At 40.2% G+C, this 27,894-nt stretch overlaps 1 protein-coding gene across 1 annotated transcript in view; it reads right to left on the minus strand.

Moving 5' to 3' along the window:
• Window positions 1–27,663, minus strand: part of PIK3C2G (phosphatidylinositol-4-phosphate 3-kinase catalytic subunit type 2 gamma) — a 184,725-nt gene extending 157,062 nt beyond the window's left edge. Inside the window, exons 1-7 of the mRNA XM_054282061.1 lie at window positions 27,019–27,663; window positions 22,293–22,375; window positions 18,195–18,352; window positions 16,217–16,328; window positions 9,318–9,420; window positions 5,007–5,077; window positions 1,309–1,372 (exon numbers count right to left, since the gene is read on the minus strand). Of these exons, the coding sequence (XP_054138036.1) occupies window positions 1,309–1,372; window positions 5,007–5,077; window positions 9,318–9,420; window positions 16,217–16,328; window positions 18,195–18,352; window positions 22,293–22,375; window positions 27,019–27,663 (1,236 nt within the window). The remainder of the gene's footprint in view (window positions 1–1,308; window positions 1,373–5,006; window positions 5,078–9,317; window positions 9,421–16,216; window positions 16,329–18,194; window positions 18,353–22,292; window positions 22,376–27,018) is intronic.
• Between the last annotated feature and the right edge of the window lie 231 nt (window positions 27,664–27,894).

Below are 27,894 nucleotides of genomic sequence, written 5' to 3' on the forward strand. Positions count from 1 at the left end.
TAGGCCCTAAAATTTCAAGTGAATGTAAATAACTACCCTGGTGGGTCTACTTCAGTGAAGAAATATACATGTGCATTTGAGCTTGGGGACCTAACTTTTCCAAATGGTTATGACTGCATCACATTTTATACACTAAACACTTCCCTTTGAGATGATGCTTACAAAGGAAAATTCAGCAAATATCTGCACAGCATCAGACCCAGAGTTTTACTTCGTAGCCAGGCACAAAATTTGTGTTTTGCATTTTGAAAAAGCATCAAAGATTTCCACAAAATGTAAAATGTTTGTATATATCTATATTATGTATTTATAAATATTATATATTATTGATATATATGTATTCATGTATGTGTCTCTGTGTTTAGGTGGATTTCTATATATGTGTGTATATGTATAAAATTTGTATGCAAATGTATGTTTTATGGCTATTCAAAATAGAAATAATAGTGGATCAAGAATATCCAGAGAGATTAAATTCAGAACTTAAATGTAGGTGACAAAGTTCTGAAGAAAAATATTCATCTTACATTGTAACATATATTTCAAAGAAATGCATAATTTAGCATAATGAGTTATAACTCTGGAAGGGATACACTGGAATATCTTCATGCTACATCAGTGTTCTTTGATTTTTATAAGTCTTTTGTTCTTTCCAGTTTCAAACCCTAGAAAATCAGTTATCATGCCAACTTGAAAGTCAGATCAAATCAGTTATTATGCCAGCTTGGAAGTCAGATCAAATAAACATGTGGTTTCTTCCAAGGTATTACTCAATTTGTCCTTTAGACATTTGTCCTTCAAACATTGGACAGCAGAGAAGATCTCCTAAAGGAGTTCTCCTTCAAGCATGTAGCATTCAATTGGCAGACCCCAATGCTTTAAAATAAAGCTCTTGGGAATTTTGCTGGCTAAACTTAATCCTTCAAACTACCATATGCTTGCATGTATATACTAAATATGTAAACATTAGGCATGGGGGTTTGCAAAATGAGGGACAAATTTTGTAGATCCATATAACGCATTATACCTCTACTCATCCCAAGTATTCTATTGCCAACTCAAACAACTCTGGTTTTATTTACAAGTTCCTTGACACATAGAAACAGTCACCTTTGATATTTTAAATTTGTAGCACTTTCTTCCCAACCTCAGACCAGGTTTTATTAAGGGAATTTGTATCCTTTCAAGGCCAGATTAAGCAGTCTTAATTAAAAGTCTTCCTTAATTGCATCTAAAACAGATTAATAATTAGATGCCTTTCATGTAGAAGTTAATGCTTTTCTGGTGTAACAAACTGAGAACAAATACCTCATTTTGCAGCAGATATTCCACTTGACCTCCATAGTTGATAATAACAGAGATAAGGTTCTGCCTAGGAATCAGGAAAAAAAGGAAACAATATCAAGTTAATAAGAATTAGATAAAGAGAACAGGTTTGGTTTTTGTTGGGTTTTTTTTTCACATTCTAGACATTTCAAATAATTTGAGACTGATTTTATATCAGTATAAAATAAAGCCAAATGTGTAAGCAGACATCATGCAATTAAGTCTGGACTTCCCTGAGTTTTTGGTAGACTTTTGCCATATAGAATAGATGAAAAAAGTCTATTTATAGAAGATACAAGTCTCCCAAGTTAAAGAATTCCAGTAAGTGATTTACTGTTTCAAAGTTTACTGAAATTCACTTCCCATTTACTTTACTCTTTATGGTTAAGCAAGTGCTTAAATATTACCTAAAGAAGGATGGACTCAAGTACATGCTACATTCTTACAGCTAGGCTTGATGATCCTAAGGCTCTTTTCCAACTTCAGTGATTTTATGATCCAATGCCTTCTGTCTCAATCACTTCACAGACTTAAGCTGCATGGAATCAGATAAAACATTTGCCCAAGATCTGGAAAATCTCAGCACTTCCAAAGCACAGGCTAAGTCCCAAGTACAAAAGTATGTAATAAAACAGGACAGCATTGCTACATAACCCATGAAACTTAATTTGCATGCAGTTCTCAAGTTTGCATGCTCAAACTGTTTCAGCACCTGCCTTTCCATAGCATTTCCTAAGCAGTAAAATAGTAAAATTTGCTTTACTTCTGTAGAGAGCCACTCACCACTCTGTAGTTCCATGCCTCTGCCATGCTACAGAAGCTGCCAATTTGTACAGGCAGATTGCTGAGTCTTAGCAAAGCTTCACTAAATTAACTAGGATTATGAAGAGGAGCATACACCTCTCTAAACTCCTCAACTGATGCTTCAGCTGTAAATCTCACACTTTTACTACCACAGGCTCCAAGTGCTATCCCCAACAGACAACCAGATTCAGATTTTTGTTTCTAAGAAGCATTTGTGTATTTTTTTTGTTTCAAGCACTGTGAAATTCTCGTTCGTTTGTCAGCTGAACAAAACAAAAACAGGTGCCTGTGAGACCATTGCTAAGGCATCGTCCTGGCAAGCCTCCTCTGTAGGGTCAAATCATCAGGAAAGGATAAGGAAACTGTAATTCCCAGTTTTACACCTTGCCTAGCCCACTGATTAGTAAAAGGGACACATCATTACCTTGATGGCCATCAGAGGTAGTTGGGGTTTGCACACGCTTATATGAAAAAGTGGAAATTACAATTTAAATTCTTCTTTGTTGTTTGTTATGCTCTATCACCTTTTTCTTGCCTTTTAAATTCTACTCTTATATCCCTCACCAATCTTTTATTAAGGTTCTTCCTCTTCAGAAGGCTTAGAAGAAATTTCCCCCTACTCCTCCATCTCCATTGCAGTCTGGTAGCTGAAAGCCCAAAAATATTTTGATATTTTTTCAGAGCTTCAAAGCAAATAAACTATTTATAGAGCAAGTGTGTCCTCATGTATTTTAGTTGGGCCAACTTGGCAATCAGAATTTAGAATTGCAACTGCAGCCCAAAGTACAGGTTTCATGGTACATGATCAGATTTTCATTATCTATATTGCATGACAGGAAAAGGAGACTCATTGCACTGAAATAAAACACAGAATAAAGAAAAGTTAGGTGGCCTTCCCTGTGGTGATACCACAGTGCATTTCCCTGGAGATGCCAACTATTCTCTTCCTCCTACAGGTAGTTTTGCCTTTACAGCTTCTTATTTCCAATCTGCACTGGCTTTATCTAGCCAGACACTTTGTATGTGGAGCAGCTGCCTGGAAATTCCTCCTGTAATCCTGTTAAATCATAGCTAATACAAGTTGTCACTCTGCTTTGACCAAGTCTTCAGGCATAACATCTTTTTCCCAGCCTTGCCCAGCTCAAAAATATATCTGAACATATCAGCTTGCCTTGTTGTCTTTTTCCATGGAGGTGAGCATGTTTATTAGCATGGTTGGTCAAAATGCAGGTTAAAATGCAGAATAATTTCCTAAATTACAATGCGAGTTCAAAAAATTAGCATATTTTCCATCAGTTTATTTTCCCCTGGAGAATTTTTGGCATAAAGCAGCCATAATTTTGCATCATTAATAGGAAACAAACCCAGCAAGTTGTAATGATGATTGAAATACCCCTACTAATGCCATCCTGAGTCTTGTCTGCCAGATAACTAATAATACCCATATCTTATCACACAGACATACTTGTGCATCATTATAGCTGTGTATAAATAAGGCAAGCCTAACCAACCCGTGAACATTTAGTACTTTGATGTTAAGGACATTTCTTTTTTAGATTTTAGCAAGTCAATATGGTGCAAGAGTTTTGAAAAGGAAATAAGAAAAGCACAAACAGGAGAGTCAATCCTAGCTCCCAGCTGGTCTATATGGGAGGAGGATGACAAGTGCATAGCATGGACTTGCCACTTTTATTTTTCAGTCTCCTGGCAGCAGCACCTACTGTGGAGAAATGATAGGTTCCCCTTCTAAAATGCTGTTTATCACCATTCTGCCTCACTAAGCAGTGCCCAAATGCATGCCTGGGTCCAGAGGGTTGTGGTGAAGGGAATTGCTGGGAGCTGGACCCGTGTGATTGTCCTCAGAGTTGGGCCCCTCACCACAAGAAGGACATTGAGGTGCGGGAGTGTGTCCAGAGAAGGGAGCAGAGCTGAGGATGGGTCTGGAGCACAGTTCTAACAGGGAGATGGGATTGGCTTAGCCTGAAGAAAAGGGACCCACAGCAAATGATCCTGTCCTGCAGACATCCTCTGTGCTACCGAATTTCATACACTTGCCATCTGTAAAATTTATGTCTTCTACTGAGTTCTTTAGAGCAAGGACCAGAATAGAAATTTGGGCCATGCTCCTATGAAGCCAGATGGGTCCCCAGTAAGCACAAGGTACCCCCCTTAAGCGAGTCCCTACTCCTCTGTTTTCCTCCATCTTCTAAATGACAGGTGTGTCATTTAAGTTTACTTTTGATGGCAAATTACTTTATAACACAGTGATGGAAAACATTGCAAAAAGTGTCAACAGCTTCTTTACCTAAAATTAGAATTTATCTAAATAGAATACAATTAAAGATGAATGAGGAATCTATCTCATTTAGTGTTTGTCAATCACAGACTGGCTTTACCATCAGCTTTATTTTGACTGCCAAGTTAAAGGCCCATCATAGTTAATCTCCATTAAAAAAGAAGAAAAAAAAAAAAGAGGTTTAAAGATAACTGAACTGGGAAAATATAGTCCTAATAAAGAGCAAACCTACTAGTTTTACAATATTTAAGGCCAAAAAATTCTCTAACAGCAACACACATGTGAAAATTTTGACACCTTCAATCATGGGAATCTTTGGGAAAAATGAAACCTTCAATGAAAACTTCAGTAATATGAAAAGCGGACAATTGGGAAATATTACATGGATCCAAAAAACATTGATTTTTGCTAAGCAACAACTAAGGTCCAAAAAGAAAAAAGTCTGGAATATTGAACCAATTGTCTTTCTCATTGGTAGCATTCCTGTCCCCAGTAGTTCCCAGAATTGTCCTTTAGTGCAAGGAGGCTTCCCACAAATATAAACAATTAGAAACATAAATATTGCTGAATAGCAGCTTACCAGATCAGTCTCCAGGCACAAGTGTCTTCTAACAGCTCATTCACACTGAACCTTCTTTGGTCATCCCCACACTGTGGAAGAAAGGAGTATGGTGACGTATATTATTCTGATAAAAAAGAATGTATATTGGAGAAATTAACACGGTATTTTCCAAAGTCACAATGTTCTCAAATGTGTTCAGGATGTTTTGATCTGAAATTTTAATTGGTGACTATTTTATGTTACACTGGGTGGCACTATGCAGGCACCAGTGGGGCCAAGAGTGCTCAGGAAAACAAGGTAGCTGGATTTAGAAACACAGCTTTAAATTAGATTCAGTGGGCAACAGGATGTGTTTGAATCCAGGCAGGGAGAGTGGAGGCAGTGGGATATTCCAGTGCCATGCCTACATGGAAGACGTGAAGAAGGCAGACAACATGGCCTAGGGCATGCATCAATTCTCCTTTGGTTTCACACTGAGGTGGTCCAGAGGGAGAGATGATGAAGAGTTAGAGGTGAGCTGTGAGGGGAAGCATCACCCTGGGCAGCTGAGAGGCTTTGCCACTTGAAGGACTCTTCCACCAGCTTTTGTTGTGCCAGAAAATAAGAAGTTTTATTAAGTACGTCAAAGAAAACATTTTCATTGACAAAGATGGTCCCACTGGCAAATGGGTGTATAGAAAAAGCAGAGGACTTTGGGGCTTGTTTTGCCTCAGTCTTTAAGAGTACTAATAAACCTGGGGCTTCCCAGTCCTCTTAGCTGGAGGAGCACAGCTGCAGCAACAGTGACCTTCCCTTTGGGGACACTGGAATTGTAAAGGGTCAGCTGCAGCAATTGAATGTTCTCAAGTCCACAAAGCCTTGGTAGGATTCATCCCAGAGTACTAAAGGAAAGGGAAGAAGAGAAGAAAAAGGAAGACAACTCGTTTGCCAGGGATCTAGAGCAATCAGCTAGTGCAACAGCTGGATTATGACATCACCAGTTATGGATCCAATCTGACTATGGATTCACCTAGCAGCAGGTTATCATGTCACAGATGACCTAGCATAATGTGCCACCTGGGTCAGCCCAGGTTTTTCCCAGGCCTAGCACACCCAGGCAGTGTAAACACCCAGGAGGTGCACTCTCAGCAGCAGAGGGGGACTGGGAGGGGAGATTTCCCCCTGGGCAGCTGGGAGGCTTTCCCTCTTGAAGAACCTGGGCATTTCCACCATTTACTCCCAGGGTAGGCCCTGTCCTTGTGTGACACCTGGAGCTGGGAAGCTTTCCCTCTTGAAGGACTTGGACATTTCCACCATTTACTCCCAGGGTAGGCTCTGTCTCTGTTCTTGTGTGACACCCAGTGTTGGGAGGCTTTCCCTCTTAAAGGACTTGGACATTTCCATCATTCACGCCCTGGGCAGCCCCCATCCCTTTGCACATGTGACACCTGGTGCTGGGAAGCTTTCCCGCTTGAAGGACCAGGGCATTTCCATAATTTACTCCTCAGATAGGCCCTGTTCCTGTCCTTGTGTGACACCTGGAGCTGGGAAACTTTCCCTCTTGAAAGACCTGGGCATTTCCACCATTCACCCCCAGGATAGGCCCTCTCCCTTTGCTCATGTGACACCTGGTGCTGCAGCACTGGTGAGAGGGAGCAGCTCAACACCCTGAGCAAGCCCCTCCTGCCAGCCATGCTCCAGCACTGTTCCCATCTCCCCTGGCAGGACATGGCATCCACTGCCAAAGACGACACAAAGCAGAGCAGCTCTGGCAGCCAGAGCCAGGCACAGGCACAGGCAGCAGCAATGGAGGCAGCAGAGGACTCACAGTGCCCCATCTGCCTGGGCCCCATGAGGAGGCCGGCCTACGTCACCTTCTGCATGCACAAGTTCTGCCTCAGCTGCATCCAGCAGTGGGCCAGGACCAAGGACAACTGCCCCGTGTGCCGGCAGCCCATGGAGCAGCTGCTGCACTCCGTGCGAGGGGACGACGACTACAGCGAGTGCGCCGTGAGCCTGGCCGGCCGCCCGCACCGGAGCAGGGACACCGAGAGGGGCGTGCAGCCCGTCATGGCCGTCGTGCTGTGGGCAATGCAGGCGGTGCAGGAGCAGCAGCAGCGCTGGGCTGCCAGAAGCAGGCCCGTGGATGCTGAGAGTGCCCAAAGGCAGGAAGCAGCTCCAGGGCCATCCAACGCCCCTTCCCGCAGCCTCACGTGAGGTGACGCCACTGAGAGAACGTGAGCGCCCGGCTGGCCCTGGTGCTGCTCCTCTGGAACCACAAAACGGCACCGAATGACTTCGGCTTCTCAGGATCCCCTCTGGTACTTCAGCCAATAAACCACACGGTCCTTCCCAGAGCGTGCGTTTCATGACCAAAAAATGTTTCTGGGTCCACAAGGCCTTGGTGGGATTAACTGCAGACCACTAAAGAACCTAGCTGATCTCATGGCTGGATCCTCTCAGTCCTCTTCCAAAGGTCTTTACAATCTAAGAACGTCCCAGCTGACTGGAAGTTAGTCAATGTAATTTGGATTTACAGGAAGGGCACAAGGAAATGGAAGGGGACGGCAATGGAAGGGAGAGAGGACATAGTTTAGCTGGTGGGGACCTACAATTCTCATAGAGTCCAACGACCTCATCTCTTCAGGGCTGCCCATGAATGAAAAGCTCATTACCAAGGACATTGTCTGAATGCCTCTCCCTAAGGGACTGATAGACAAAAGACACCAGCCACCTTTCTGGGAACCAATTTCTTATGTTTGACCACCCAGCCTGTAAAGCATCACATGTGTGTGATTGATAGGATCCAAAGAGGATTTGATGAACTACAGCAACAGGTGAGTTTATGTAAATTATTTACTATCTGATTACATGTGGGTGATTATCTTGCTTCTGTAACACCAGTTAAACTACAAACTTAGTGGAGACTTTTATAATGAAACATATTCCATATTTCAAAATTTAGAAGGATCATTGAGAGCAGAGATGAAGTTCTCCTCAAGAGCACATTATTCCACAGAAATAAACAGTATCTGGGTATGTGCATAAGTGTCTGAGACAGCTGAAGAATCTTAAAAATCCCAAAGTTTCTGCCTACTTTGTTTTTTAAAAGCATAATTTTTGCATATTTTTAGATGAATTCTGAGGGAAGGATTTTTTTCCCCATAACCTGATTCTCATTCTGTGACTTTCCAATGCATTTTACAGCCATGTGCTTTACCTAACAGCAACAACAACACTAAATAAGAGATCAGTGTACACTACATCAGATCCTTGAATTCAGTGTGGCTCGAGCAGGTTTCAGGTTTCTTTACACCTAAAGAAATGTATAGAACTAGGTCCAGAGTGAAAGAAACACTGCAGCTCACAAGGCACTCTATAAGCCTTCTCTGATAGGTTTTTTCCTGGTCCTGATGGACTTGCTGGCTGTGAGCAGAACCTCTCCTTTCTGTACCAGTGCCCTGTCACAAGCACGCCCTGGAGCTGGGGGAAAACTCTATGCCTATGACTGATTCCACCTCAAAGGCTGCTCCTGCTCTTTGCTATTATTAGCAACATGAAATAATTTCATGGCCCAAAGCTTTCAGAGCTGTGCCTGTCCCTGTAAAGGGCTGATCAATTGAGATCCACTTTGAGATCTGAAAACGTCACCCTTCCCACTTAAACCCTAACTGGAGGGTCCACAAATTGAGATGCTGAATGTTTTCTAATGGCCTGAACTTCACAATCTCTCTAGAAAGTCACAAATATTTAAATAATTGAAAAGTCTCCACCTTCTCATCACGACAGGCCTCTGACTTCTCTCATCTGTGATTATGCTCACAAGGTTAACTCTTACATGATTATGTTTGGCAAAATATTAACACTGATATATATGAAAAAAAAGGTTTTGAACTCACAGAAAATATAATTTCCTGTCTGCTTTAGTTCAAAAATCCTTTTCTGAAAGCAAGTGAGCCTCTTGTTAGAAAGCTGTAAGTATTCTTTGCTGCCTGTTCACTATGAAGATTAATGCTTTCCTGAGATGATCAGAATGTGGGGATATCTGAAACTCTGGAAAAAATAGGATAGGCTGACCATTCCCTAGAATTTCAGAGATTGCTAAAGCTGATAAATCTCATGGCCTAAAAAAACCAAAGTCTAATTAAAGGTCACCAACTAACTGAAAGACCAAATTTTGTGTAAAGCCCCTGGTCAAATTTCTTGCTTGTAACTGCTCAGCTGAAGGAAATTTCCTGCTCTGAGTACTTCATAGTAGAGTGACAGCTCCCCATAAAAGGAAAGAAAGCAGCAAATAGGAATGTGACACAAGGATACTGAAGGAAAGGGGGAGAAAAGAAAGTTACTTACTGTTCTAGCCAAGCTGTGCTCCAGATGAGCAGCGTGGTGCAGGCGGAGCTGAATGCAGGTGCTTGCCTTGCGGAGACTTTCGTGGCTTCCCAAAGTACAGTTGCTGCAGTTTGGGGGAAAAACAACAAATAAATGGTTATCTCTGCTTGCCACTTCCTGCTTTTATCCTTGCTACCTCTCCTAAAAGCTCTAGCAGTTTAAATTCTAAGTGCAAAGAAGACTGAATAATACAAACCCAGTTCTTGGCACCTGCTTCTGTGAAAATTGATGGTTCTGGCAAGTTTTCTAGGAAAACAAATAATAATTGCTTAGTTGTATAATTCACCATTAAATTCTGAAAGAGAACAACAAGGATACAGAGAAAATATCCTTGACAAGCTGCATATGCTCCCAAACCTTGATATTTATGCATATTCTTCAAAGCCAAACAGTGCAGTGTCCTGGTTATGAATACATCTCTGCAGAATGACTTGTAGTGTCTGACACCCAACTCAAAAATCAAATATTAGCTGTGGGTGTGGAAATCACATCCATCAAGGCAGGTGACCCTTGGTTCTCAAAGAAGTCTTAAGTTTTCACCCTGTGCAGCTCACACAGAGGTGGCAAAAGCAGAGTTCATGTTTTTCTTTCTCAAATCATGTGCCAGCTAAGATCAGACTCACTCAGCTGGCATGGATCCTATTAACTAAGCTGCTGGTCAAAGATGATGCAGCAGCCCATGACAAGGGAATGCCTTAATCTTTTTTGCCTCTTTCCATTTACTGCTCTTGGCAACCTTTTCTAAATTAGAACACAGCCTTGGTTTGTCAATCTTAAAATCACTTGGAACAAAAATAATTTCATGTTTTCCCCCTTCACATCTTGTTTTAGAGAGGTGAAATAACTTAAGAAATATTTCAGGGTTGAGGCAAACATGTTTTTACATTTGAAAAAGTCCTTTGGGATTAATGAAAAAACAACGATTTTTACAAAGGTAAATTCATCACCAAAACAAGTTAGTATGCATCATCAGTTATAACTTTGGTGTGTGTCCAATTAGATTCAGGAGGCTTTATTGAGCCTTCAGCCACAGAAGCACAAAAAAGGATATTCCATATTTATACAGTTTTACAGCATGGTAAGTTGTTTCAGAACTCCCTGGGCCATGAAGGGAAGATGATTTTTTTTGGCTTGAAAAACTCTGTTTAAATGTAAACTGCATTTCTACCTAAAAGGGCTTTTGATAGAATGTCTGAATAAAAGGCGGGATTTAGTTAAAAAAATAAACAAAACCAAAATGCTCACCCCTATGAATAAATCATGGAAAATGTGACTTAGATGAGACTCCTCTCTCACATAGCAGCAGAAGTCTTCAGCAAAAAGGAATGGATAAACTTAAATGCCATTCTGCACATTTACAGGGAACTTACACATCTTGTAAATGTTCTGCTCTCACACTACACTGCAAGTAACATACAGACTCACCACTGAGGTTACAAGAGCTGTAAATGTGTATATATACAGAATTCTTTTTTTAAACAAACATATTAAACATCACAAGGGACAAACTCATTTCCATCTGACAAAAATACCTGAAGCAAGGATCACCTTTGATAGCACCTCCATGCAGCTGTAAAATTTCTGGATTTCAATAGCAGAAAGTACAAATGTAAGAGTGGGAGGAGTGAACACCAACACAGTGAAATACCCATACTGGTGCAAAGCATATCCCTGTTATAGCTAAACCCTTCTCAAATCCCTTTTCAAAGTCCAAGTGGCCAATTCCAATTTCCATGTACCAATGCATGTGTTCTCTTCTGCTCCTTCTCATCTCATCTCTGTGTTCTTCCTACCCACAGCTTTCCTGAACATTCTTCCTCTCCTCATTTCACCCAATCATGTTTGCCTCCTCACTGAAATGATGAACTTTTTATCATTATCCCCTCTGGTTGAGGAACACATTCAGTGCAGTGCAAGCTGCAGATGGTACTCTGGGTGGTGGGAAAGGGCAGCAGACCATAAACAGCACAGACTCTTTTCACAAAAAGGCCAGAGAGCCCTTAATTGGTCAGACTAGGAAGTTTCCTTTACATTTTAGAACTGCCCCAACAGATATTTTTTACTTAATGTCTCACTATTATTCCTGCTCTTTTCATTCTGCCTCACCTCCAGCCGGTGGACAGGCATAGTAACAAGAATATTACAGAGACATCCATGAGCCCTGAGTCACCTTTTCCTGATTCCTCCAGGATACAGATTCCTGTTGCAATGCCAGTGACAGGAACTGGTACAGCTAGACAAATACAGAGGAGCTGTACCCTCCTATGAAGTAACAATCTTGAACCACAGATATACAAAAGCTGTCTTTTCCAAGTATAATTTTTCCATGCCACCATGCTTCCAGGCAAAACAAGCTACAGCAAGAGAAACTTAATTTTGTTGTTATAACTGCTTTTACATTAGTGGTTTGTGTTAGCTTCTGCTGTGTGAAGCAGATACTATCCATCAGCAAAGCCTTTATTGACAAAGCAAGGCTGCCTGAAACACTGCAAGCAGAAGTGGCCATGAAGTTGACTTAATGAATGGATTTAATTTGCACAAATACAAGGAGAAAAGTTTTGACAGCTATTGTTACACAAGGGACTAGACAAAATGGATTAATGCCTCAACAAAATAATGTGGAAACCCAGTGTAGATGAAAAGTGTGCTACAAGAAACAGAAGTGTAGCTTTGCCACAGATTGACAAAGTAGCTTTTAGCTGCACCCCAGGCAGATTTGCTACCGTACCAGTACTACTGAGATAAAAATGATAGATCCTCTTTGGAGGATAACATGATTATTACTAACTGGTTTATACCACTCTGAGCTCTGTAAAGGAAACAAAAATGGAAGTTCTACAACCTTGTTAACTCAACATTTCTCCCCTTATATTTTGCTGAAATTACATGGAGAGCACAGCTCTGATGAGAATGCCATGAAGAGAAATGCAATCTTTGTCTTTAGGAGACATGGTAATGACTGGTCCAAGTGACTTCCCTGTGGTCTCACAAAATATCTAAATATAAGAAAGGGAAAATCCCCATCATTTGAAACTCCATCACTGCTTGTTTCCTCACAGCAAGGTTCACTGATATGCCATAAGCTCCAAATCTTAATACAGTTCAAACAGACTATTTTTTTAAAGTAACTCAGCTAGTAGCATCTCTGAATAAGAAACTTAATCTGCAGTGACAAGAGAAAATTAGGTTTACTTTTCACAAAGAACATATTCATCCAAAGGTGCTTGCTTCTTATGATTTCAATCTGTATGATTATGTCTATGTCAGTCTATAATTAATAGCTTAAACTTCACTTTGAGTGAAAACCAATTTTTATTTAGGTTTCAATTCCCAGAGAACAGAATTATTAAGACAAAAAAAGTCATCAATAAGGTCACAGGCAAGCATGTTAGAAGAAAAGATAAGCATTTAGATTTTTCAGTTCCATTCCCCTGCTCACTGTGGTGGCTGAACTGCAAAGCAATAAGGTAGCTGTGCAAATTATACCATGTGAGGGAGTGGATGGAACTTTAAATGCTCTGACACCTTAGAATAAAAGGATGTTTAGAAATAAATCTTATCAGTATTTTTGTATACATTCCTTTGGTGATCTACATTACTGCAACCTATTGCTAGTACACATATCAATAAAATAATAAAGACTTTTTTTTTAAACATCCACATTCTTAGATCCACATTTTAAAGCATCCACATTCTCTCATATGTTTTGTTAGGTATTTCAGGATGACCTGAGATTATGGCCTGATTTCGTAAAAATAGAGGATTAATTGCTGACAGATGAGAAGGGTTGGTTTTGGCTAGCTGATGGCATTAATAGCCAAGAGTAGACACAAGGTGCTTAAGCACAATTAAATTTACTTTTATATAATATTTTTCATGAAAAGCATCATAAAATCATATTTAGGGGCATCCATTTTAAATCCAATGAGAGACAGGGAAGTGTGAGAGCAAGATTTAAAGGTGGATCTGGGTTTGTTTGATGGGATGAAAAAGAAAACCAGCAGGTTTCAACAAAGCCGGGTTTTCCACAGTAAAAAGACCAGAAAACAAAAGAGTTTCCAAATCAGAATTCTACAGATGGCTCTGTTAATAACAGACTGGCCTGCAGTCTATATGCTACCTTCTGATATCTTTAAAATATAGGTATTTACATCTGATGCTCTAGTCATGAGTCAAGCAGGATGTGAGTCCAAGGGTCTCTGTGTAGGAAGGGAGTGATGGAGGGTGACATCTGCTGCTGCTGGGTGCAATGGTCATTAGCACAGAGGTGGTTTTCCTTCCCCCTCTCATTCAAAGCTAAATGCATTCTAAAAATCATCAAGTCTTTCAGGTGCTTCTGCAGGAGGTGGGGTGAAGTGCTCATTAATACAATCCAACATAACAGGAAATGAAAGCTTTTGACAAACCTTGACAAAGCTGTCTGCTTCACTAAAGCACTCTGCTCTGAGAACAATTCATCAAATCACCTTTTTGGCTTCACTTTAGGTGTTTTTTTCTGGATTACAGTACAGCAGGAGCAGCAGAATATTTATTCCCTTTGCTGTGTTAGAACTTTAGGAATTTCTACTGGAATTCATCCGTGAATTGACTCCAAATACTTTTCTGGGGAAGAACTGTGCACAAGGGCATCAAATCACTCTGTTAATAACGTTGGGAGGAAACCAATTTGCACTTGAAGATAGCCCACACACAGGAAAAATTTCACCCTGAGGCAACTCCTCAGGCCCTGTTAAACTACCCAAGGGATCCTTAGGGTCTGGGGTTTCACAGATCCAGGGCTCCCCTGAAGAGGGAGAAGAAAGGGAGCTGAATTTAACAGCACAATCTAGAATTACAAGCTGCTGAAGTTTTAGTGCAGCTCAGAGCTTGGTGAATGACAGTGGAGGAGCAAAGTAAGAAAGCTGAGAACATTACTGACGTTGTTTCACTGCTAATGAGACGTGCAGAGATTCTAAAAGTGCAGGAATTTAGAGTCTGCTATTGATGCATTCTCCCCAACAATGAAAACAAAACTCTTCAGCACATACTGCACTGAGCTCACCCTCAATACAATGGCACATTATTACCATTTTTTAGCAATTTATTTGAAATCAGAAGAGCATCTTGGGAGAAAAAATATAAATCCCTGGTCTTCTTCTGTAACTAACAGATCTGCATGACCTGGCTCTCTGCTTGGTGCTTCTGGTGTTCTAATGATTTACACTTTGCTCTTCCAGCACCTGCTTTACCAAGGTTGGAATGAGGGAAGAGTGGGCTCAGAAATGTTGAAGAGGCAATCCTGGCATCTTTAGTTGCCAGATGTAATTCACCGTGAACATATGAGCATTTGGCCTGTGTAAGGGTAGAAGTGCTCCAGATGGATACAGAGCAAAGCTAGCTCACACAGTGTGACACTTGCTCTCACAACTGTGTGGCTTTCATTAATCAAACTGACTTGCTCTAGGCTACTTCAGGTAATTTTTACACTCTACTGTAAATATGACTGCTTCTAGAATCTTCCCTTTCAATTACAGCCACATACTATTTTGTCTAACACTCTTTACACCTCTAACAGATGAGCTGTGATTCCTGCAGTGCCAGTACCACAGAACTCTGCCAGCCCTTCTGCTGAGAGCCAGTGTCCACAAAGCCCTGCTGATGAGTGCCTCCACTTCAGCTGCTTCAACACAGAACCTGCTCACTTTTGGCTGACACCTGAATTTAGGCTGCCACAGGGCAAAAAACTACTAGCTCAATCCAACCAACGTGCTTTCAACCACCACAAGAGCTTACCTGAATCAGAGCATTTGTTTCCCCACTCGTAAACCATTTGCATTCAGAAAGACCTGCTTGTATGTTTAATGTGTTTTTATCTTGCATTCAGCACCACAGTGCTGACTTCATTTCTTTTGTTACTACTGCAACTGGATATGAAGAAAAATCACCTCCTCTGCAGCTGCATAATACTGCATAAATAAATAATTCATAATATCACTCTTGGGTGATTTCCCCCTTAGAGGACTTGCTTCTAACACCCCTATGAGTTAGTGGAGGTAGCAGCATCCTTGTATCACAGATGAGAATTACCAGAAGGACAACAGAGTCAAACAAACAGAAGCTGCACAAAGCTTGCATAAAAGAGGATTTGAATCCTTGCACTGGGGCACACCATCCTCTCTGCAGAACACAAGCAGCATGTGTTTCAGGAGTTTCAGAAACTACACATATATCATGGTCACCGCTAGAAACGAAGGGGTGGGATTATTTTCAGGCCAAGAACGATTCATTGCTCAGATAAACATCACTCTCAGAGGCTGAGAGATTTTAGAGGAGCAAGCAGTCAGCAATAGCTTAAAGTAGTCACAAGTTCCTTCATTACAAGGCAGTACAGAACTTTCTAAACCCAACAGACAGTTGCCACAGAATTCGTTTTGCTTTTTTAACCTATCACCTTAACTTCTGCTGCATTGTGGATACTTTTGTCCAATGGCTTCTGTCTCACATAAACACAAATGCTTCTATTACAACTTCTAAATTCTTAGCTACTCTATATAATCACATCCCTACATTATAAACTCTTCACCATTTTATCAATGCAATTTCTTACTTACTTAAGGTATATTCTCACAACTATAGAAATATAAGTTTATGATTTTTCTGCTTAATATCTGTATATTGTATTTTTATAGATCCAATCTGCATTTTGTATTTTTACATCAATCTAAGCTTCTTCTAAGGCTGCAGATCAAACCCTACCATGTCTGTGGTCTATGGAAGTTTCTGTTTTTCTCTTTGTTACACACGTGGAGTGTTTGGAACCTGACACCCCAGCTCTCCCGGTGGCTCTGTTGACATGGCTGGTGGCTTAATGAGGTACTTACTTTTGTAAGAATTCATCAGCCCCACAAACACTCAGAAGGCATTCCTCCCGGGCTGGGTATTGATTTGTGCACCTGAGGATCTCCACAATTAAGTCGTGAGTGATACAGCCAGCTGTAAATAAAGATAGCAAGGAAAATTAATAGTAGCTTGCTGGAGAATTGCAGCTACATACTTGAGCAGAGAAAATAAGGATTTTTTTCCTGTAATTCCTAACAACTGCTGCAGACTAGCTCCATCAAGAGGAATTAGATCAAGACACACTTGATTTTATTTGTTTTTTTAAAATTTTTCTTCAAATATTCTACCTGACATGGAATCTATGTCCATTTAGAGGAAATGAGCAATTTGCTGGGCAGCTGGACAGAAGAAGAGAAGAGCAATATTCCCAGGAGGAATGGAAGAGACAAATGGCATTCTTTTTGCTTTTTCATTTTCCTGATGAACATTTTGGTACATTTCCAATGATGCAAAAGTTGACTCTGTAGCCACTTATGATACAAAAAAAGCTCCAGAATGTTATTTGGTATTTTTTTTTCTATGCACACCCTTTTAGCCATAAAAGAGAAGAAAATTAATATTCTAATGTATTTTAAATCTGCAAAATATTATATTATTTAATACATGTGCAAAACAGGTATTAAAGACATATTTAATATTAAAAATATTACATAATTTAGCCTTATAATAGTATAAAAATATACATAATCCCTATAAATTAGGAAGTACTATGTCAGTTTGTACAACCTGCTGTTCAGAAACACTTTAGAATTTTGAGAATTTTCTCCAGTTCCTCTTCAGTTTTTAAGCCATTTTCCACACTTGCCAATATGCTTTGTCTCTTCATTTTAGAAGAATTGATCACAAATGGAAAAGAATAGCTGCATAATCTAGAAACAGGTCTGATAAATTTGGTTTTCCATTGAAGGGGATAGGAAAACTTCAGGGAACAGGTGGCATTCCCAGGGGAGGGGGTTATGACATTAACAAAGCTGAATTAAAACAGAGTAGGTCACCAGAGCTTGCTTTTTTGCTTTGGTTTGGTTTTCCCCTGAGAAAAACAAATGTATAAATGGATTCAAAAGCTCCTTCTGAAAATATTAATTTTGTTTGCAAAATGTTTGGTTTTCCTTAAAAAGACACTTTGATTACATGTTTTTCTACTGATTTTACCAGTCTAAATCATTTAAACTTCTGACAACTTGCCATTGTAAGCAACTTAGCAGGGCTCACTGGCTGAATTTACACAGTCCAGAAAATAAAGAGTGGCAGAAAATCTTGAATTAAAATTGTAAGATATACTTTTTTTAGGTCACTCATTGGGAAAAAAAATCCAAAACTTGCTAGTATCACTCATTTCCACTCTGTAGATCCATCTTCCTTTCCTTACTCTGCCAAAAGTTCATGCCTAACTCAACAATACTTTACATTACATGGGCCAAAAAAAAAGTAATTCTACTTCAACCTCACTGCTTGCCTGGTCTAAACAAGTTCAGGATAATTAATACTCAGCCTGTTACAGTCAAATAATTCCTTGAAAAGTAAAGAAATTATTAATTAAAAAGAAAAACAAAAAAATGACTCTGACTTAATAAAGCAGCATAAAAAGAGAGGGGGAGAAAAAAATTAATTTCTTTTATTTTGCACATGTTGCAGAAATAAAAATTACTAGAGTTGGAATTAAAGATTCTGCCGTTAATCACAGATACAGGATGCACAGGAGCTCATTGTCATTAATGACAGAATCATTTAGGTTGGGAAGAACCTCTTCCCTGCAAAGCTGGGCCAAGACTGAATTCAGACCACCTTGTTCAAGGTTTTGTCTTGTAAAACCTTAAAAATTTCCAAGCCTGGAGACTCCACAAACTTCAGGGGCAAACTCTTCTAATTCTTAATTATTCTCCTTGATTCTCTCCACCTCCTTGGAATTTCTCCTTTCATTTGATGCCTGATGTGCTTCCCCTGTACATAGCCACTTACCATGTTGTGTAAGAAGTAGAGGATGTGGTGAAAAATCTGTCCAAATGCTGAGTCTGAATTTTGTTCCACCAAGGATATGCTCTGGGAAGCTTGTTGTGATACTCCAGATTTTCCCAGTATTTGTCTTCAAATCAAAAGCAGGATAGGCATTTCTGAGTCTGGGAAAAACATGCGAAGAAACTATTTCTAAAGAGGTGTGCATTTTTGGCCTCTTCTAAGAGCAAAACAAAGAATTCTGCAAGATATATATGGAGATACATAGAGAGCTGTTTTGTTGGAAATAAAAGTCTGTGGAGAGAAATGGTAGCAATACAAATTCTGGTTTTGTGCATTAGTGAGATAACTACATATCAGCACACATAGCTACATCTGTTATTTCAGGGAAACCAGCAGCAAAATCTTCATGAATTTGACAGAACCACTGCTGAGCTTGACCTCAGTGAAACCAAAAGGAGTTTAAACAGAGACTTCAGTGTACACTGAGCTCAGTAGAAGTGATAGCGCTCAAATATGTACTTAAATAACAGAGTTTGAACACAGAACTAGCCAGGAGCACACGCACAGACAGCTGCAACTAGGACATCTGGTCAAACTGAGTGCAGGAACATGCTTCCTGTGCAAAACCTTAAGGAGTATCTATTTCCACAAGTCTCTGAAATCCTCATCACTAAAACCCCGGGTATTTATGTAAAAGTCTGGGGAGCGCAGTAGCAGTTGCAGTCACTGATTCCCTCTGACACAACATTAACTATAAAATATATTGCCCCTTGTCCTTCCTTCTATTACCATAGACTGGCAGAAATTAATTCCTCATGAGGTCCTATTTCCTAATGAACACTGGTCATGGGTATTATGCCCATCATCTGGGATTAAATTTGCTTTTTAAGCAAATACACTCTGCAGCTGCAGGTAGGGGTACACGCTGTACCAGCTGAAGCTTTACATTTCACTAATTAGCCTGAATATTTAGCAGCTAAACCCAAATATCCTGTACTAAGCATTCTGTATTCTCTTCTGCTTGCCCAAGTCTCTTAAACAACTATGTGAACTACTCTTTGTGCCCTGCATTTCTACAGAATGAGAAGCAAAAAAGAAAAACAAAACAAGGAAAAACAAAACAAGGAAAAACAAAACAAGGAAAAACAAAACAAGGAAAAAGGCGGGATGAAGAGGGGGGGAAAGGGGATAAAAGGAAAATAGGGGAAAAGAAAAAGGAAAATAAAGGAAAAAATAGGAAAAATATTAAAAGGGAAAAAAAAGGAAAAAAAAGAAAAGAAAATTTAAAAAAGGAAAAAGGGAAAAAAAGAAAAAAGTGAGTAAAAGGGAAAAAAACAAAAAGAAGAAAATGGGGGTAAAGGGGAAAAAGGGGGGGAAAAGGGGGGAAAGGGGGGGGAGGGAAAGGCCTAGGCTGCCAAATTTAAGTAACCCAGCAAATCAGCCAATTCTTATAATGAAAAGCCAGGGGCTTGATGTTTCAGTGGGGTGGGAGGAAATGAGGCTTGACAAGAGAACCTCCAGTACAAGGCAGATTTATCCTCATGGTTAGAAAGCTTTACAGCTTGTAGAGGCTGTTTGGGTGACCTGTGTAGTTGGTGTCAGTCTCTTTTCTTTGTGCACAAGGTACAGCTTTTCCCCTGTAACATGTTTCTGCAAGAAAGCCCAGGACTGAATAAAGCTGGAAACTTCACTAGCCTTTATCCAGCCTCAAATTACCAGGCTATGTACACACACAGGGCATGAATCACCTCCTCAACTCGCTGGCAGTCATTCCAAAACTAAGCAAACATCATCTCCTTCCCTGCCCACACACTGCTAATATTTTAGCAAAATGTGGGAACACAAATTTGCTTTTCAGATAAAAACCCATTCAGTTTCCAAAAGTGTTGTTCATTTATGGCCATCTACTATACTCATGTGATCAAAGGGCTTCTGGCCTGAGCATGCAAGCAAAACACTGCAAAACTTTGACAGTTTGGGTATTCCAAAGCAGAACAGATGTGTTATACAAACATTACACAAATAAAATCTTGTGCTACTTGCTTTCTGTGCTGCCACAACTCAGTGTGTGCAGAAAGTACTGACATTTATAGGGATTTGCTATTCCACAGCATTTCATAACATGATGTTTTTCTCTACAGTGCAAAGCACATCCTTAAAGACATTGAGAAGTGGAGGAACTCTGCATTTTGCAGCACTGGACTCTGAGACTGCCAGCTCGGTCTGAAAGTGGCTTTAGGATGTGTTCTGAAGCCACCCAGGGATAAGGGTTCGCTACAGCTCTGCTCACAGTGCTACAAGTCACCTGAGAAAGGGCTTTGGAACAGTGAATTACAGTCCTGTACAACCAAATGCTTCAATTACAGACTGCTACCTGTGCAACTATCACCTAGAGAAAAACTCAATGGGTTTCTAGCTGATCTACAAGCTGGACCTGCAAGAATGCATGACATAGAGTCTGAATTATACATCCTGCCTCGGCCAGCAACTGAAATTCAATGGGCACTGGGAGGATGCTCATTTGGCAAGACTGAATATGTAAGGTATTTGAAAATTTATGACATTTTTCAGTCTTTTGGTTGCAGTGACATTTTGTCCTTAAAGTTTCTCTACTTATTTAATAGAAGAAAAACAAAAGCTGATCTTGTTTTCTTTTTAAGAGTATTTGCTTGTGACACACACAAAACAAGAACCACTTTGTATTTATCTTTTTAGCCCAGTAAATACACTCATCTACTCAAAAATCAATATAAAGTTTTTCCTAGACTTAGAATGTTTAGACATTAAAAAAATCTGAATAGCTGGGAGGAAAGCAGTCATGTGGAATGTGCCTTCATGCACCTCATGGCAGAACTGGGTTGGGTTCAGGCTGATGAACTGTGGAAAAGCAAACTGAGACATGTGACTGAGTATGTTTTGAAGCTGACCACCTCATTTGAATATATAATATACTCCTCTTAATTTCATTGCAACGTCAAACTGGGGTTTTTGGTTGGGTTGTTTTGGGTTTTTTTCTTTTAAGAGAAGCAGCCTTGGCTGACCTTGAATAAAATCAATTCATTAAAGTCTAATAAGAAAATCAGGATTCCATTTTCCAGCTACTTTCCAGGGGGGAAAAGCATGCATTTGTGCTAACAACTTGACACTGTGATCAGTGAATATCTACAAAAGAAAAATCAATCTGCACAGATGGCCTAAATACTTGTAAATTTTTGTGTGCTTGGATTTCAACACAATTCATTTTTCTGCAGAAGATTAAGAAAGTAAAAAATGTTCTATGCCATTAAGTCAGGCTATTAAGTGTAATGGTAAAATATAATTAAAGTAGGTTTTGTCACTTGCTAAGTCTCACTTTTCATCATGACAGTATGTGGCAATTCTGTTCTCAATCAGTTCCTCCAGCTCTTATTCTCCTGCTCAGAATTGCACAGGCACTAATAATGTCCAAAACAATGACAGAAAAAGGATGGGAAATTTCACACACTATAAGCCATCAACAGTGAAGAGTTAAATGTACTGATCACAAATAAAGCAGACAGAAGATTAAATATATTTTGAATTAATGTTCCTTTGCGGTTTTTAATGTTTAAACCAAAATTAGAAGTGTTTCCTTATTTAAGCAGATACTGGAATTGCAGCATTGTTCAGGACTGCAGGGTGTGGCTGGCCGACCTGAGGCGGATGCCAGGTGCCCACCAAGCTGCTCCACCACTGCCTTCCTCTTCAGAGCAGGGACGGGGGGAGAAAAAATGGGAAAAAACTCTACTGGGTCAAGATAAAGACAGCTTCACAAAACCAAAGGCAAAGGACACACATGAAATTAAAGGAAGACAAAATATTCTCAGCTTCCAGTCAGCAGGCAATTTCCAGCCTCTTCTCAGGAAGAAAGACTTCAGAAAAAAATGCCATAATAATGAGCAGTGCTCAGCAGTAGCCAACACACTGGTGTGCTACCACACCTTTCTAGCTGCCAATACACAGCCCAGCCCTGTGAGGGGATAATTACCTCCATCTCAGTCACCCCAAAACACAGGGATAACCAATCCCATTAATGTATGTGAAATGTGATAGTTGGCTGAAAAAAGCCTTTTCATTACTTACTTCTCCACTGCATTGCAGAAACCAACTGTGTTTTCATTACTTCCTTGATCTGCTTCAATCAGCTGGATAGACCAAGGTGCAGCCTAAAAACACCAACAAGACCCCAGAAGAAACAGAGCGGAGTTACTTAGGTATGAGAAGAACAAAGACCATAAGGCTAATCTTGAATTTGGTTCCATGAGAGCCTATCACCCCTCCCCTGACTTGATGGAGTTCCGAATAAACACAAATGACCCCATTTTGACTGCACTCTAAATGCTTTCAGAAGTTACAAAGCATCAGCTGCCCAGGATAAAAACTGTTTTTCCCCTCCATGCAGAACATGAGGAATTTCAGACTAAGCTTTCACGATTCACCTGGTATCAAGGCACAGATACCTCCAAAAGCAGATATTTCAGTTACAAAAGGGAGGAGGACAAACTGAAGTTTGTGCTTCAGTGTGTTTTAATCCTTATTTTCGCTCTTTCTGCCCTGTCAGGAAGCTCAGCATTCCCTCAAACTCCATAAAGCTGTCAGGTAAGTCCCTAAGACAGATAAGAGGGAACCAGTGGGCTCTACTGAGCATGAAAAATCCCCCCATACTTTGTGTGAACTTGGAGAGCAGAGGTCTGAGCCACTGCTTTGGGTCAAGCATCCCTTTGTCTGTTTGCCTGAAGTACTCTTCAGCCAGAATATCACCTCTAGGAAGGAACTTAATGCTATTACATCTGCAAGCCTTTCTGGTCTTGTAGGTACAGACATAACAAGGCTTAACTGTGTAAGAGCTTTTAAACCCCTTCAGAAAGAGAAAAGGAAAGAGAGACAAAAGGTTTATTTTATAATTTTAAAAGTGATTTATATAAAAGTGTGCAAATTTATTAAAAAATAACTAATAAACAGAATTAAGATTCTTTTTGTCTGGATAAGGAAGATCAATATGCATTAGAAGATACAAGGTGGAAAATTTTAGTTATAATTTAAAAGATGGGATGATTATAAAAGATGAGAGATCTGCTGGGAGCTGGCTGGTGGGGAAATCACAACAGCAGAACTGAAAGCTCATAAGTCAGAAACCTCATGAGGATACAGTGAGACCCCAAACTGATGGCATGTAGTATTTTCATTATCCACAGTACCACACAAAGCACTAGGAGAGTGCACATGAAATTTAAAGATACTAAAGGGGCATCATCAGTAGAGGGGAAAATTGAAATTGTCAGTAGGAAAAAAAAATGGATAATCCTGAGGGTGTAAATAAGAGAGTAAAATTAAATTTAGCAATCTGAATCAGTGGTCCTTCATTCCCTGGTTCCCAGAACTGCTGAGAAAGGTCCTTCAAAATCCAACACCTCCACTGGTTCATTGTTTCCATTTTCATAAGGCACATACTTTTCAATTCACCTCATCAGACAGTAATAAGAATTTCTGGAGGATGTTCACTATTTAGAAATTATGAGTGATTTGGTGAAAGCCTCCAAAAATTACCTATGCATTAGAAAACCCCACAAAACAAACAAAGGCTCCTTTTTCTCCTGCAGCTCTGTCCTTGCAGAGCAGGTAGAGTGCCCTGGAAAAAGTACATGGAAAAAGAGGAACAGACACTGAGTGAAAAGCTAAGAAAATTAGCCCACAGGTTAGAAAAGGTGAGGCTGGCACATGACATTAAATGGAACTGAAGGTATTAAAAGAGCAAAACCACAACTGCAAACTAAGGAAGCACAGAGAGGAATTGAGCAAGAAGGGGAACAAGACTTGGAATACATGATTTGCCACAAGGACATGGGCATGAATCCTCAAATCCTCATGGCCTGAAGAAGAGTATGATTAAATAATTACTCAAGGATGGAAAAGAGGAACCCAAAGCTGCAATCTGGATTCTCCCCTGCAGACACAGGAGTGGCACAGGAGCCCTCTGCCTTTTTGCACCTTTGCTGGCAGCATCACTGACTGATTCCTAATGGCAAACAAGAATCCTGTGAGGCAGTGAGAGTCTATATGTCTGGAAAATACCATTTTCTAATGGTATCATTTCTAAAATACTAAGTCACTCAAAGTCATTCTGGTGGCAGAGGTATATAAAGGAGATAAATAGCTCCAGCTCCAGGGATGAGAGATTTATTTTGGTCATGTCTTCTTTCCGCATGTCCAGAAACTTCACTTTCTTCTTCTTGCATATAAAGTTAAAATGTTAATTAATAGAATGTTAATTACATGATTACATTATTTCACATTATTTTTCAACAGGACTTGAGTCTCCATGCACTGCAAATATGTCAAAGAGAGCGGGAAATGAGATGGAACTCCATATCAGGAGAAGTAATGACAACAGGGATGAAGCAACTGAATGCACCCCTTGATGAAATTTTTTTTCATCCCTAGACTTCTCACATTATGCTAATCAAGTCACCTAAATCATCCTTCCAAATATGAACAATAATAGTGTATTTCTCATTTCTGGAGCACTCAAAAAAAATGATGTTTGGTCTGATGATGGCACTTGGTTGAAGATGAGTCTTGTTAGTTACTCTGAAAACATCCGAATCTAAAATTAGATCCTAAATGTCATAGAGTAGCTAAGTATATCAGATACCTTTTAAGTTTTATTTCAGTTTTCTTTCTAATATGGAAAAAATTAACATCTCTTTTCATTGGGATGTTATAAAGATAATTACTTTTATTATTTTTGAACATCTGACCTGTAATGAAAAGGCCAGAAAAAAATAAGGTTTCCTTTATCACATTGCACATATTTTGATTAGCAGACATTAAATAAAGCCTAGGGCCATATAACTGCATCCTAGAGCCATGGATCAGAATACCAGTATGATTTCAGCAGGGTGCATATTTCATCTTGCCTACCTATGACCCATCTCAGTTCTCATTTCCATGTCTCAGCATCCTCTGTATTTCACTCTGAAGTGTTGGCTCTCCCTTCTACTACTTGGTTGCATTGTTTACTTGCTCTGGACCTCACAAACCCAACCTGTTCTCATTCTTTTGCTGTCGTGTCCCACTATTCCAACCCTTCTGATTGTCTTACTCAGCATCAGGTCTGTCACCCCACAGCACGTTTCTTTTCCAGAACTCCCAGCCCAGCAGCAGTAACTGCTGTACAGCCTTTTTTTGCTCCTCCCTCTCTCTAAGAGTCCCTTTCACTCTTATTTTCCTTTATCATCTCAAGGTTCAGCTGCCAGCCCCTTGCCTTGGCTGTTTCTATCCTGACATGGCTTTTTCTCCCTGAAGGAATTCCTGTGACCACAGTGAATTTTATGCTACAAATCAATTCACTCCTCTCTCCCATTTCTTCCTCTTGGAGCTAAACAGCTCAAATACTTTCCTGACTTAATCAAATCCTCCCACACATTCGATTGTAGCTGCCCTTGACTCACTCAGCTCTTCTCTTCCCTCCCCTATAATTCTCTCCTCCTCTGTCACAGAAGTGTTTGTGCCTGTTCTTAAATGTGTGTGTGTGCTTCCTCTAGCACCTCTTCTTCCCATCCCATCATTTAATCTCCTCCTGCTCATTTGTATCCCACTATTTTCTGCTTTTCTCCTGAGAAGGCTTGTTCTTTTCATCACCATGTCAGCATGCTTTTCCTATCATGAGTAAAAAAACACAACAGCCTTTTGTCTCTCCACCTATTCTTCCCCTCCTCTTCTGTATTCATCACTGAAATTCTAAAATGCAGTGCACAGGATTAGTCTTAAGAGTTCTTGTCCTCAGATATATTTCCCCCTGCTGCCTTCCCATCTGTCTGGGCCTGCATATGTTTACTTTTATAGTTCTCTTTATTCAGAGACATAGAAACAAGTCAATCAAGTGTCTCTTCCCCTCTGCTGTATGATACTGTGATCACTGGGACTTGAAGGCAGAAGGTGAACCTAAACTGTCTTTTAATATTCATGGTGCAGAGGTATCCTGTAGGCTATTTCAGGATTCCTATAATGATTCACACTGCTAACAAGCACTGGAGGAAAGGAAGGGTTTATAATTTTCTTTTCCCTTCTCCATATCAGGATTTTGAAAGACAGAAAATGAGGACAGATATAACATCACAGGGAGCCATGGGAGTCCCATAAGACAGGGTTATTAAAAATGGCAAAATCACAAACAGAGCTGTGAACACCTGATGAAGGAGGAAAAGAGCTAAAGGGTTTGCTTCAGACAGCCAGCTAAATGAGAGAGTGTGTGTCATAGGATCCAGCTCCCACAGTCAGAGTGGATGTGTCTATTTTTAGAAAATAATTGCATATGCACACAGAAGTGCACGCAGGACACGGTGAAGGTAGGATGGGGTATATGTTTCATCCCTCAGGATCAGGGTATGTCAGCCAGACTAGACACAGAGATAGTAACCTGTCTCAACAAAAACAAAAAACAAACAAACCAAGTTCAACATAATGCATTGTTATTTTGAATCTCAGGTTTCATATCAGACCATAAAGATTTGTCATGTTATCTTTCAAACACTTACTCTACATTTCTGTACTTATCCTTCTCTGGTAGTTTTATGGTTCAGTGAGCCATAAAATGAGCCTACTGGAGCTTCTAGACCATAATCTAGATTCTCTTCTTGTATAAAATCCTTTTGCTTCCCCTGAGGCATAAATGTTTTATTTTTCATAAGGTCTTTCAATTAAGTGCTTCTAATCTATGTTGCAACAGTGTGAGTGAATACACAAAGCACAAGGACACAAACAAGAACAAAAATCCTTAAGCACTGTTACTATAAGAACATTTAAATACCTCTCTGTTGTGTCCAGAGCCCTGGGGGTGGGTAGGTCCTGTGCTGCATCTTCTGGAAATGTTGGTTACAGAAGTTTCCCCATTTCCACTTTCTTCTCTCACTTTTTGTCCAAATCGATAATTGCCTAAGAAAACAGGACTTGAACCATCCAGATTGTCAAAGCCTATCTGAAACTGCAGATTTGTGTTGCCCCTTTCCACATTAGAAACTGAATTTACACTATTCCTTCCATGGAGTTCTCTCTCATGACTGTAGGGGTGGGAATCCACCACAGAAAAGTTTCTGCAGTCAGGCAGTAAGGAAGGTCTGAAGCCAACCATTGGTGCCACTGTGCCTTGCTGCCAGTGAGGGATTGCAGTTCCAGGGTAAAGCTCTCCATGAGCAACCAGAGGATGACTGTAAAGATGCTGGTCAGGCACATTCTGACTGAAAAGGTCTGCTGGGAAAAATATTTCTTCATGATGATGTGGATGGGATGAACCATAAAAAAAGAATTCGTGGCTGACTTCATCAACTATTCGATCAAATCCCAGAGGGATGTCTCCATCAGAGCCAGAATGGCACTCTGGGTGAGATGCTTGGGGCCCAGGCTGTCCTGCACAGAATCCAGTGTGTGAGAAGGGCACCCTCCCAAAGTGTGCCATGGCTGATAGGTGCCTTCAGCCCTTCTCCTCCTCCTCAGGAAAGTCTCATTATAGTTCCAGGTCCAGAGAGCAGCGCTCACAACTGGAGATGTGTAACACTGAAACAAAGCACAGAATGGAGGTTAAAACCCAAAATAACTTACATAATGAAAGCACTTCACTGCTTTGGTCTTTTTTTGTTTTAGAGCTTTCTCTAGAGAGTGGAAATGTTTTCTTAATGTGGAGCTTGAT

Source organism: Melozone crissalis, unplaced genomic scaffold (assembly GCF_028551555.1).
Source record: "Melozone crissalis strain CALT ecotype California unplaced genomic scaffold, PUWL_Pcris_2 ptg000033l_1, whole genome shotgun sequence".
NCBI lineage: Eukaryota > Metazoa > Chordata > Aves > Passeriformes > Passerellidae > Melozone > Melozone crissalis.